The 14,192-nt window shown below is 39.6% G+C and overlaps 1 protein-coding gene across 6 annotated transcripts in view; it reads left to right on the forward strand.

Annotated features, from left to right (window-relative positions):
• CUX1 (cut like homeobox 1) overlaps nt 1–14,192 on the forward strand; it is a 376,350-nt gene that overhangs the window by 310,263 nt on the left and 51,895 nt on the right. For 5 of the 6 annotated variants that reach the window (XR_014174281.1, XM_081940389.1, XM_081940391.1 and 2 more), the window contains 2 exons: nt 8,022–8,210; nt 13,730–13,994. The exons of the other annotated variant lie outside the window; for it this stretch is intronic. Coding sequence is in view for 4 of the 5 variants with exons in the window: in XM_081940389.1 (XP_081796515.1) it covers nt 8,022–8,210; nt 13,730–13,994 (454 nt within the window). In the remaining variant the exon portion in view is untranslated. The remainder of the gene's footprint in view (nt 1–8,021; nt 8,211–13,729; nt 13,995–14,192) is intronic. 6 annotated transcript variants of the gene reach the window in all.

Here is a 14,192-nt window from a genome sequence, read left to right on the forward strand (position 1 = left end):
CCCTTAGTTAAAAACTGTTCCTATAAGCAAAAAAGTTTTCCTTGCATTGTCACTTCATGAACAATCACAGTTTATTGTATATTATTCTGTGATCAGAAAAGCCCAAAATCACAGCAGAATAAACTATACAAATACAGATAGTCCTTGAGTTATAACTACAATTGAGCCCAAAATGTATGTTGCCAAGCAAAACATTTGTTTCAGTAAGTTTGCCCCATTTTACAACTTTTCTTGCCAGAGTTGCTAAGTGATTCATTGCATTTGTTGGGTTAGAAACATGGTTGTTAAGTGAATCTGACTTCCTTGTTGACCTTACTTATCAGAAGGTCGCAAAAACTGATCTCATGACTCCAGGACTCTGCAACCGTCATAAATATGAACAACTTGCCAAGCAGCTGAATTTTGATCATGTGACCACAGGGATGCTGCAGCGAACTTAAATGTGAACGGTCATAAGTCACTTTTTTCAATGCCATTGTAACTTCGACAGTTCACTAAATGAATTGTTGTAAGTCGAGGACCACCTGTACATCCAGTTGATTGAAACTGCACAATTAAAGGGTGCAGTCATTAAAATATTTGGTTGTATGTTAGCAATTTAAGACAGTGCCATCTACAGTAGAAGAGATACAATACTCCAAATTGCAAAATATAAGAAATGAAATTTGCAAAAGGGCACTCTTAAATGGCCAATATCTGGCCAACATAATTTGTCCAACAGATAATATCTGGGAGTTGTAAAACAGGTCATTTCTGCCCTGCCCCATTCACTATCCAGAATCTTTCTAATTGTAGTCATTCTTTTTTAAAAAATTTATTTACTTTCTGTCCATGTAGGCTAGAAATGTTTAAATAATATTTTGTAAAAAACATTACAATATAAAATTATTTCTTGTAATGAAAATTAATCTTTGGCTTCTCCAAAATCTCCACAGAAGCCACATTTCTCTGTGTGTTTCAGAGCGTACAGAAAACCAAAATCCCTGATTCTTTTTTCCATCTGTATGTACTTCAAGAAGACCATGAATAGGTGCTTTGATTGACACTTGTTCTTAATGTCACTTTACATAAACCTTTAATGCCCCTGCCATGATTTTTGTTTTTATGTGGCTGACATTACGTTACATTCATTAGGTATAAATATATATCAGTATTTCCTTTGTGTCCTCTGCAACATCTCTAGATTTTCTAGAGGTAGAAGTAACCTATTTCATGTCTTCTGGTTGTCTCCATCTTAGCCAATGTCACTAGCATTTCGAATTTTAGCATGAAAATAATTGCAAACTTGTCGCATGCTAAGTGACACTATGAATAGCAAAATCCCCTTCCTCTCATTCCTCTAGTCTTTTGTGACATTTACATCCTGTTTTCCCAGCAATAATCAGATCCCCCTTCCCAATAATAATTGTTCCATTGTGATGTGCATAGTATAAATTTGACCCATGCTGAGATTCCTGCAGAATATACAATTTTAAATAATCTCAGAGGTTCCAGATCAAAGTTGGCTGATTATATAAAAGGCTGCTGCAATCTTGCTGAATCCCTACCAGTCCTTTTGCCATTCATGGAGCTGGTGGACCAATGAGCCTGCTCAAGATGAGATGGCTTCTTATATTCATGCCTGTGTACATGAAGGAGGATTAATGACTCTACTCAATTTCTTTTCCTCATCCTTTTTTGTTGCATCCTGAAATAAGTGTAGTAGTTCATAAATTTCTATGCCGTTCTATTCACCTTTTACTATATTTTATAAGTAACTCAAGGTGGTAAACATACCTAATACTCCTTCCTCCTCCTATTTTCCCCATAATAACAACCCTGTGAGGTGAGTTGGGTTGAGAGAGAGTGACTGGCCTAAGTCACCCGCTTGGCTTCCATGCGTAAGGCAGAACTAGAATTCAGAGTCTCAAAGTTTCTAACCTAGCTAGCCGGCTTGGCCTAATTCCACCTATCCCACCTCAGTTCTATTTTTAAATTTTTAGGATTGGTTTTAGGGTCTGTTTTTTAATTTTTATAAATTGTACAGGGGTTGTTTAATTTGATTTTTACCTATGTGTATGATTGTTGCATGTTTTAAATTTATTCCTGTACACCGCCCCGAGTCCCTCTGGGGAGAGGGGGCGGTCTAGAAATTTAATAAATTATTAATTATTATTAACCTGGTGCCTTAACCACCAGCCATCCCATTTCTCTGTTTAGGATCATTCTAATAATCATTTTAAGTCCACAGTGTTCACTGGCAAACATATATTATTAAAAATAGGGTAGATATAAAGATGTAGTGAAGATGATTAATAAATCCAAGCAAGCCAAATTCAGTCCTACATATAAAAGGCTGTGATGTTGGTTTCAAAAGAATACATGTCATTATTAAAACTACAAAAAATATAGTAATAGTCAAACTTGTACAGTATAATTGTTTTATAAAATCTAGTACACGGGTTGGCTAATACCAGCAATACATTTCAATTTCCTCTCAAAATTGTAAGGTATATTTCATGTTTTTAATAAGTATTCTATATAGCAAAGTGATTAAGTAACTCCAGTATTAACAACTCAATATATTTGGTAACAATGGAGTCCTGAAAGGAGATGACCTTCCTTTTGGCTACTTTCTGGCCAGAACATCTGTAATATAAGTCCTCAGAAATTTTCCATCAGCTTGAATTGAAGGGAGAAAAGATTCTTGTTGAGGATCAGCTGGAGAGAGAACTACTTCCAGAAGGAGTCCTGAAGTAATAGATCTTTGAAGGAGGAGTAAGGTGTTCCTTTCCTGTATGGAAATCAGGAGAAATATCACTCTCGTGAGGAGAAAATTACACAGTGATTGCCAAATATTTAAACTGACTGGCTCACCGCCATCTTTAGGACCTCCATGTTACCGTGTTTCCCCAAAAATAAGACAGGGTCTTATTTTCTTTTGACCCCCCGAAATAAGTGCTTGGCCTTATTTTCAGGGAGGCCTTATTATTTTTGAGGTGCAGGAAGCAGCGAGGGTGGTCACCTCATGGCTGTGTTGCAATATTTTCAGGGAGGGCTTATTTTAGCGCATGCACTCAAAAGCCCGATTGGGCTTATTATCTGGGGAGTTCTTATTTTCAGGGAAACGGTAGAATAAAGTATTCCGACAAGACAAAAAAGAGAAGACATAGTTTTAGATAACTGCAGCCACCAATGTGATTTTCAGATCTATAAATGTTGCTAATAACAATCCCTTTGAAATTTCTATGTTGTGTAGATGACTGAACACAAGCAGTTATCCATGGTGAAATATTCACATCCGGATCCTGTTTTTGCATGAAATTTGGGGTGGTGGGAGGAGGCGTTATCAAGTTCTCGATTTCATGTATAGATATGTGGCAATAGTAATCATTGAGATGTAATTCGTCTGCTTGAATGTAAAGCCTTTTGCCACAGCGCTTCTTTTTCCTTCACTGAGACAATTTTCCTCCTCTGTGCTTCAGTTACAGCTAGAGAAAACTTCACTGAATCCCCCTCTGTATTCATTCCACTGCCCAGATGTAGAAGAAAAAAATACCGTAAGCTCCATAGGACAAACAGAAAGTTTCCTCTCACACCCTCCATCCTCATCCATCTTCTTTGTACGGGGACCTTTTCATCCAAGAATAGTCCAATATGTTGAAGGTTGCCTAGAAAGCTCAGAAACCTCTTGAAAATGAAGAGGAATGTTTGATGTAATCCCAATCCCCCACTTTTCTGTTCAATATATCATATCGTAAATTTAACTGCGGCATAAAAGAGTTCAGTCTCAAGAACAAGACTGAATACATCAAAATGCTGCACAATTTTTAAAAAAAAAATACTGCTATAAAAGCAGCATTAGTCAGAATAAGCAGTTTATCTGAAGTCAAAAGGTTTAACAAAATGGAAAGATCTGTGTCAGGTGGGGGAAAAAATGTCTGAAGAGATGTCAGTCCCCTTGGAGACTGTTTGAAAGCTGCCGATAAAAACTCCTTTGCTCCATATCCAAGATGGGGAAAACCCATGAAAGGACCTCCCAAGTAAAAGGTTCTTTAACCATCATGGCTTCACCCCACAATAAATAGTGCTTAATTCTATCAATCTCTTGATATGATCCTCTTTATTAATTAATAGATTTTGGAATATTTTTAAGTCTTCTCCATCCACAGAAACAAAGACTATCAATACGATTATCATCTAGATAGTAAAACTTTTAAACAAGAAACTGAGAGCCTCTGATAAACAGTAGGAAGCAAAAGCATATTGGATGTTTTATTCAATATAAATTAATGATTAAATAATAAGTAAATTGATAAATACATAAATATAAATCCAATATAAAATATTGAAACCAACCAATGCAATGGCAGGTATGCATCTTTTAAAATCGGGAGTCATAGTCATAGAAATGAGACTGTAGGAGGTCTGGAGGTAAGAAGACACTGCTGGCAGTTTTCAATAAGATGGCTTGAAAAAGACTGCAGATGGAAGAGGGTGTGCAAATGAATACTGGTTGCAGAGATCCAGTAGCAAGAAAGGTTTTTGATTACTGTATTATTCATCTAGATTCTAGAATGTGATAGCCACCTCACCAGATTGGGCATCAGTCATGCACATATTACTTTGTTTGCTAATGAAGTGAACATCCCATCACTCTTTGAGCCAAGTTCAGGAGTTGGCTTTTGGCATGTAAATATTTTGTGTCAGTGGCTAGACACCGGGATTACACAGTGATGCCTTATTAGCCAAGCAGGGCCTTCTTCATTGATAGCATCTACACTCAGAACCTTCCTGAAATTATTGTGACATTATTATATCCTTATAGTTTTGCGGGAGACTTATTGTTCCATCTGGGGCAGGCCTTCTGTGTTATAAATGGTGCGTGGAAGGGTCTTTTGCTTCTATTTTCTTCTCCACTAGAACATTTTCAATTAGTTTTATTTTGTACTGTTTTCGTTTCTTGTTTCATTGTTGCATTTTATAATTTGGAAAATGATTTGAGATTGGTTTTCATAGGAGATAGTTTTAAATCTGACAGATAATAAATAAGTGAAGCCAATGGCCCACAGGTGGTAGATTCCTCTTTCCTGAACGTGTTCAAGCAGAGGATGGGCAGCTGTGCCACCCATCCCACCATCAGGCCATCTTATTGGAGATAGTTTGATTTAGATCCCTGCAGATAGCAGAAGATTGGACTTGTTGGCTTAAACCCTTCCAGAGGGGTTTTTTTTGTGTATGTGTCTATGACTGAACCTTTGTAACTACATGGACTCATTTTGGAAGCGGTTTCCCATTGTCTCCTTCATTAGGGTTGAGAGAGAGTGAATGGCCTTAAATGAGTTAAAGAACTCCTGGCTAAAGAAGTGGTTAAAACCTAAGACCTTTAACCTCTTCTTTCAATTCTATGCTGCTCTTGTGGAGCTTTGGTGAGTAGGTTGCATTTCCTTCCCATTTAGGCACCTTCCAGGTGGATTAGACTTCCAGAATGCTAACCCAATTATAGTCTCAACATACCTGGAGGATGATGAGTTGGGCAAGATGGCTGTGTGGTATCCCGTAAATGTTTCCAGCAAGGCAATGCTTGCTAAAATGAAATCAATCCAAGGAAATTATTTCCTATTTAAAAAAAAAAAGTTGCTGCATAAATGACATTTATGGGATGGAAGAACAACAGGGAAGACAGACATATTTTGGCACCTGTCCTTTCAGCCACTGCTGCAAAGATAAACCAGACCATCCTCGGAATTAGGAACCTTCACATTTGTATAATTGACATCAAATTGGAAGGAGAAGTACAGAAGTCTTTTTTAAAGTTTCCACAGATTCAGGTGTGCATATGAACTGAGCATTAGGCTTGGAGCAGACTCATTCACTAAGAAAGTTTCTGTGAAGGCAAAAATAGATAAAATGAAAACTTTCCATCCTGATAGTTAAGGTTCATTTGGTCTTGGAATTTAAAACAAAAACAAAAACGCACAGTTTGCCCTCCAGAAGGCTTTGGCATGCCAGCGGCTGAGCAGGGAGCAAGGGTGTGCCAGGTTGATTGTTTGAATGGTTTCGATTAGCTTAATGGAATGGCTCTCTCCTGAAGCCTGACCACAGTACGGTTTGAGCATCTGGTGCCCTGAATGGCAGGCGCTGACTTGAGGAAATGCAGGTTGGAAATTGTTTCAGTCTGCTGCTAGTCTTTGTTTCCATTATCTCCCTTGTAAGGTCCTCAACCTTGAACAGCAGGAAGTTGTTCCCAGCTAGGAGAATCAGTCTTGTCCTGCTGCCCATGAAAACAGCAACCCTGGGGGAAGGACAAAGTTATCCAGATAATTAGACCTTCAAAGAAATTAAGTGGGGAGAGTGGGCGTTCTTGTACATTCACTCATGGGCCTACATTTGGGTGTAATTCATTTGGTTTGAAGTTGCAGTCTTGAAGTCTTGCGGCTGTCATAACCATAATCGATGGGTTGGGATTTGCGTGAGGAGATGCCCTGCTTTGGTCACAACATGCGTGCCTCATCGGCTCCGGTGACTGGCAGGCAATATAAATATGTTTTTATCTCCTTACAAGATTGATATCCCACCTTTCATTCAGTGACGGCAGCAAACACAGCACTCTTTGGGAGAGGCTGGGCAGAAAGAGAGAGACGCTGGCCCCATGTCATTACAGGAGCTTCCAGGAGTAAAATTTGGGACTCCGTGGTTCCAGTCGAGGTCTTAACTATTATAACACAGTCATAAATTCTTGTAGAATAGGCCTTTCTACCCTCAAAAGGCATTATGCATTTCTCCCCTCAGCTTCATTTTCCATAAATCATTTCGGGAACTGCAGAATCAAAAGGGTTTTTTTTTTAAATTTCCATTGTGGATTTATATCCCACTTCACTGCTGGAGTCTTTAAAGCACGTCGTTAATTCTGATTTTAATCATATCTAATTTGGATTACAGTATAATGCTATCCTATCCCACTTTTCTTTTTACTCTTATTTGCATGTCTGCTTTCATGAGATCACTTTATAAGCCTTTACTCTTTTAATGAAAAGCATTAATCATCGTTTGACTTTTATTAAATAAGAAAGGTTTTAGGGAAAAATGTATGAAAGTATATGTTTGTCTAATGCTACTAGATCAATGTTGGATTTGGTTTTGTTTGCTTTTTAGTTTGTTGTTTGTTTGTTTACCAGGTTTAGAAATTGCTCATCTTCCTTAGAGAGGGGCTTTTTTGATGCTTTCAAGTGACTGCCTGGAGATTTCCCTGCAGTTCCTTGGAAAGATTTCAGATGTAGCTTGCCACTGCCTGCTTCCTTGGGCTGAGAGAGAGTGACTGGCACAAAGTCAACCAGCTGGTTTTATACCTAACAACCCACAGCCTCCAGGTCTCTAGCCTGGTACCTTAACCACAATACCAGACTGGCGCTCACATTCTGTACAGAATTTCAAATACCAGAAGGCTGATAGTGAAAGTAGAAAAGTTTGAGCTGGCCAACTGCTTTGGTGAATACCTGTTGGAGTTATAGCCCTGTGACAGTCTTGGTTGTTGACCATTCAGATACTCTTTGCTAAAGTGTCCCTTCTTTGTTACATGTTTAAGAACTGACTCAGAATCCAAAATGATGTAAGAGCTTCTGAATCAAAACGTTCCTTGTATCATGACTTAAGGAGCAAGCAATTTTTTTTCACAGTTACTACACAAAACAGAAGCATTTTATTGTAACCCCACTCTGTGAATGAATTGGTATGCCAAATTCCAGGCCTTTGAAATGAAAAGCACTTAAAGACTGGCTCTGATCAGTCTTCCTCTTCAGTACAGATATCAGGTAGCTCTCTAGTGGCCAAAAGAATTAGCCACCTCCCTATAAACTGCTTGGTAGACCTTAGGGGTTGTATCCTTGTTCAGAAAAGCCCACACAATCGAGCATCTTTTGATTTTCAAGTATATTGTTTTTCCTTCATTTGCATCCAGATCTATAAAAGTCTCGTTTCTCTTGTGCTTGGTATTTTTCTCTCTTTTTAGCATCAATAACGTAACGTTTGCATTTCTTTTGCAGGTCAGCGTTTGTTTGGGGAAACGATCCTGGGGCTGACCCAAGGCTCAGTCTCAGACCTACTTGCTCGCCCAAAGCCCTGGCACAAACTGAGTTTGAAGGGCCGGGAGCCATTTGTGCGCATGCAGCTGTGGCTCAATGACCCAAACAATGTAGAGAAGCTGATGGACATGAAGCGCATGGAGAAGAAAGGTAACTTCTGTCACTTCTGCGCTCGAAGGGGGAGGGGAATTGATGTCCAGCCCAGGATGACTCTCTGGTTTAATTGAAAAATGTTTTCAATATGTTTCAAATGTCACTGGCCAAGAGCATAACCTTCTGAGTCATGCAGTTCCCACAGCTTGTGGGCCACCCAGAGTTGGTGTTTTCAATTGGGTTGCCTTAGATATCCAAATAAATAAATAAATAAAACACCGGAAAGGTTCGTGTGTGGGAAGAAGTGTTTAATATGATCCAGGAAAGTTAAAATTAGTCAAAAGCATGAGATTAAACTAGCCCTGCAGCCAAGGATACAGTAGAAGCATCTAAGCTTGAGTTAGTTGTCCTATTTTATCCAATAATTATCCAAAAAGAAAAGCAGTTTGAGAAAAAGAATGGCTGAAAGGTTCCACGTCACAAAACACAGGAACTCCAAAGTAAATGGTGGGTTATATATCCAATAAATACATAAATAATGTTTATTTACTCAGTGTATGCTTAATGCAGTCAGCTAGACATTTTACAACAACTGCAGAATATAAAAACATCGTAGGTAACTGCCCTAAATAAGTCATAATTATGCACCGCTTCAAGCTCCTGAGCAAGAGATGGGATGTAATTCTGATAATTAAATGAAAAAACAAGTAACCTTTTGTAGACGTCATCTCAATCACCATAAGCCTTCCGAATCAATTTAGCAGCTTCCACAAACTAGTTAGATAGTTTGTCTAGGATGCTATTAGAATAAAATCCAGAGTTGGCCACTAAAAAGCCAAGCTTGCAACCCTTACCTCGCTTTTCAAATTGTTTGGAGAAGTACAATCATTTTTACCAAGGATCCATGAAGTGGATATTTCAATTCCAGTTGGAGAAGATGGTTCTGTAGATACCTCAGATGTATATAGAGGTTTTACAGATTAAACCCGCCATTTGAATTGCACCTAGAAGGCAGTAGGAAATGACTACAGGTCATGGACCACGGATATAAAGTACTTTTGGCACCAAGTAAGCCACTAGTCTTCTTTACTAGCTGGCTCAGAATTGTCTTAACTGTAGTCCGACATAGAACACATGCAGTAGTCCAAGCAGATACAGGTAGTCCTCAACTTACAATCATAGTTGGGATCGGAACATCTATCACTAAGCCATATGGTCATTAAGTGAGTTATGCCTGATTTGGTAATATTTTTGCTGTGGTTGTTAAGCAAATCACATAGTCATTAAGTGAATCCAGCTTCCTCCATTAATTTTGGTGGTGACATGATACCAGTATTCCAATATTTGAAGGCTGCCACAAAGAAGAGGGGGTCAAGTTATTTTCCAATGCACCAGAGGTCAGGGCAGGAAACAATGGATGGAAACTAATCAAGGAGAGAAACAACCTGGAATTCAGGAGAAATTTCCTAACAGTGAGAACAATTAACCTGTGGAACAGCTTTCCTTCAGAGGTTGAGGGTGCTTCATTACTGGGGAGAGAGGGGGGTTTAAGAAGAGACTGCACAGCCACTTGTCTGAAATGATATAGGGCAGGGTGTCACATGCTGGTCCCACCCAGTTTAGCAAAGGGGGGGAAGTCCCGATATGTCACGTGACACCACCATGACAGTGCGAGTTTGTCACCCCCTGATATAGGGTCTCCTGTTTGAGCAGGAGACTAGAAAACTCCAAGGTCCCTTCTAGCTGTATTCTGAATTTAAATTTGTAGCCCAAATTGTCCTCTGCCCAATATTGCTTCTGATTCAGAAGAGAGAAAGCAGCTATCAAGACTAATAGCCACCAATAACCCAATCACTTTGAATTAGTTCAATCCCCTCTTAATTAAAGCTTTCTGGCCACCATATCTGAACTGTCCTCTTTTATTGTCTTCATTTTGTAATATTTGATTTCCATAGAAGACCATAATAGAGCAGTAGAAAAACTCATTATTATCGCTTTTCACGACTATCCTGTCTCCAGTATCAGGAGAATCAATGGTGGGTTCCGGATCCCGTTCCAACCGGTACGGATGGAATGGGCCCGGCGGTGTCCACATGGATGCGCGGAGCATGCGCATGCATCATACTGTCCAGTGATGCCTCCGTGACGCTCCAACTGCTCAGCGGAGCATTGCGCAGGTGCTGTACGCGCTGTGCGCGGAAGCGCCAAAGACTTTAAAAACAGGTAAGGAGTGAGGGCGGGCAGGTGGGCCCTTCGGAGCACCGTACTGGAACGGTACCCGGTGCTCCGGGCAGGCTCCAGTACGCCCCTACCAGGGCGTACCGCCTGCAACCCACCACTGAGGAGGATACTAGATTAGGTCAGGGAATAGATGGCCATCAGGTTTTCAAAAATTATTTCACCACATACACAGATTGTAGGACGAGGACTCTATGTAAGGCTAACCCAATCAGTGTGCTCTCTAGGAGATGCTTCAATCATTATGAGACAGGCCAGGTCACATTTGGTAAACATTAATCGCTAGGATACAAAACCTGTGGACTTCCACATATTTCTGAGATAGAAACCTCCCCCAGCTGACACTGCTGGAAATTAATAACAGCTATAGGAGTATTAAGTTTCCTATCATTGTTGTAAGTCATCAAAACAGTCATCTCCCAACAGGAAAGCAGAATCACAAATTCCACAGGTTCCAAGCGCCCTCTTGTGATCTTAAATGCTGATAGCTCTTCAAACAACTTGTTCCATCAAAACATTTAACAACTTTAACTTTAACTTTAACTTTTATTTAATTTCTAGACCGCCCCTCTCCCAAAAGGGACTCGGGGCGGTGTACAGTCATATTAAAAACAGTGAATATACATAATATAAATAGAAAATAAATATAGGGCTGGAGGAGGTAACAATAGCAGAACAACCAGGGTAGTATGGAATAATCCGATCCACCAAAGATCAATTAATCAAATTAGTCTATTACAATCATATATCTGTATGGCAGAGGTCTTCAAATTTGGCAACTGAGTAGAAGACCTGAAGGGAAATCCAAGGATAAGATTTTAGTTGCCACTGCTGCTTACATGTGGATTGAAAATAGTGGTTTAATGGGACAGGACCAAGGAGTGAAGAAAAATAGCCTACTGAGTAGGCTCATTCACACTCTAGCCACCAATGCAGCTTTCATATAAGTACATATGTGATATAGTGTAGCAATAGCACCTAGACTTATATACCGCTTCACAGTGCTTTACAGCCCTCTCTAAGTGTTTTACAGAGTCAGCATATGGCCCCCAACAATCTGGGTCCTCCTTTTACCCACCTCAGATGGATGGAAGGCTGAGTCAACTGTGCAGAATTTGTAATCCTCCTTAGTAAAGCTAACAAATGTTAAATTATTTGTATCATTAGTTTATTCGATTTAACCTTTTAATTAATTTAGGAAATATAAAATTACTTGAGGCCTAGTTATGCAGGACATGACTGCTATTGTAAAAGGGCTTTTCAGTCTTTAACCATAAATATAAATGAAATGCAGACCCCCAGTTACGTTCTCTAGAGAAAGGAGGTAGCTAGCTTGAGGTTAGCAGAAATGGCAGTTCAAGGATACTGTGTTTACAGGAGGATCTATAATGAAGAAATAGATGCTTTGCCAGCAGAAATACTCTAATATGACCTCTAGCATCTCAGGTAGGATAAATGGGACTTTGGGCTAGCTGCAGGATAATAAACACCGCCTGAAATAGGCTGCAAATCAGGCATCTGAATCAGCAGGCAAAGATCCAGGAGCCAACCCCAAATTTACATCAGGTGAAGGCTGCGTTCCAAAGTAACAAAACAGGACAGAAAGAGGTAGGAGCAGACATAAACCTAGAAGCATTATTAAGGATTGCAAGCTGAAGCATCAATCAGGGAATAGAAGCATTAGGTAGATAAGTCTGGTTCAGTTGCAAAGATTTTCATGGAGGCTGATGTGTCCAGATTTCTGTTAAGACATGCCAGATGACCAGTTGGCTCTCTCAAACTGGAATCCCAGTGTAGAAATCACCTTTTTATCCTTAAGGCAGTTACCTGCAAACAGATGTTATTCAAATGAGTTGGATATTACGTAACTCATACAGTAGTCAAGACATTAATTGTCATAGGTCAACTTGCCTGGCCTCCTGTGGAGGTAAGCCAGGAATAGGCAGACTTCAGGATGGTAGAATTTGTATTGTAGTTCATTGCACAGTTGTTTAGACTGGGTTTGGCATTTTTATCCACCTATCCATTCCTGGAATAGGCAGGCATTGTTTGATGGCATTAAAGGTAGTGTAACAGGATACAGGGCAAGTAAAGCTGCCTTTTGAGATTGTCTCATGGCGATTTTGTAGATGCTCTACAGGTGGCACTCCAGCTATTTTGGAATTGTACCAAAGGCACCTATTACTATTGGCACTCTCTTTGCTTTCTTTTGTCACAGTCATTCTACTTCTGTTTCCACGTCTTTGTATTTTATAATTTTATCCAGTTCTTTCTCTTCTCTTCTGCTATCTTCAGTACTCCGGTGTCTACTACCCAGATTTTTTCTGTCTTTCTTTTCAACAATTGTTAAGTCTGGGGTGTTAGTGGCAGGTGTTTGCTTGAATTCTAAAGATTAGAAGCTTCCCAGGGCTGGTTAGAAGACAGACAGTTTATACTGCATAAACATTTTAAATAAATAAAATCCCAGATAACTTTAAGTCTTCATTTTCTATTATTTTGTCTATTTTGTGATCCCATCGGTTCTTATTTGCAGACAAGTGGTCTTTCTTGCAGATATTCCATTGTACTATTATTACTACTTTGTCGTATTATTGTTTGTAGTCAATCTGTGCAATCTTCTTTCAGGAGTTAACTAGGTGGCTCACCAATTGTTAATTTTATTATTATTATTATTATTGAATCTGAAATACCTCCCTGCTGAAACCTTAGGCAAAAGATAAGCACTTACCAAATTCTAAACTAAGGAATTTATTTTATCATAAGTTTTATAATTAAACAAAAATCAAACAAAGCCTGTTTATGGGTTGATTAAGCCAAGCATTGTTTCAGTGGTTAAATGCAGAAAGAGAGGAGTATTACTGCAAATGGTAAACTGTTAGGGGACAGCTGTCTTTTGCCATTCACCAAATTGAAAACTGACACTAGATCTAATGTCTGATTTGATCTACTATGAGATACAATCCCGTTTATTCTGAGCGCATTTCAGATTCCACACAGTACCCTACAGCAGGGGTCTCCAACCTTGGCAACTCTAAGACTTGTGGACTTCAATTCCCAGAATTCTCCAGCCAGCTTTCTGGCTGAGGGACTCTGGGAGTTAAAGTCCACAGGTCTTAAAGTTGTCAAGGTTGGAGACCCCCTGCCCTACAGGATGACTAGAAACATCTTGTGCATGAAACGTGGAAAGAGACTGTCAGTCTTAATAGATGTGCCTTGGCTAAGTTTTAAGCAGATCTCATATGCCCCCATAGAGTTGCAAAACCTTTTCATTCTGAACCAGCTTTCCCCATTCGTCTCTTCTGTCTCCGGCTGACGACATGGCTTCCTTTGTCTTCCAGCATACATGAAACGGCGGCACAGCTCCGTCAGTGACAGCCAGCCTTCAGAATCATCTTCCACTGGAATAGATTACAGCCAGGGGGCCAGCCCACAACCACAGCATCAGCTCAAGAAGCCACGGGTTGTCTTGGCTCCGGAAGAGAAAGAAGCTCTGAAACGAGCCTATCAGCAAAAGCCATACCCATCACCAAAAACTATCGAGGAACTTGCCACACAGCTCAACTTGAAGACCAGCACCGTCATTAATTGGTTCCACAATTATAGGTAGGTAGCGCCGAGTTTTTCCTTTCACCCTTGCCATTTCCTCTTTGAATAAGATGGTCTTTTTTCTCATATGCCATTTATGAATTATATAGAATATATATGAGAAAATACAATTTGAATCTCAACATGCTTATTTAAGCTGTAGAACTCAGATCCTTTGGAAGCTTCTGCAATCAGAAGGAGAGCAAGATTGGACTT

This window comes from Natrix helvetica (genome assembly GCF_964273705.1).
Source record: "Natrix helvetica genome assembly, chromosome: 2".
Classification (NCBI taxonomy): Eukaryota; Metazoa; Chordata; class Lepidosauria; order Squamata; family Natricidae; genus Natrix; species Natrix helvetica.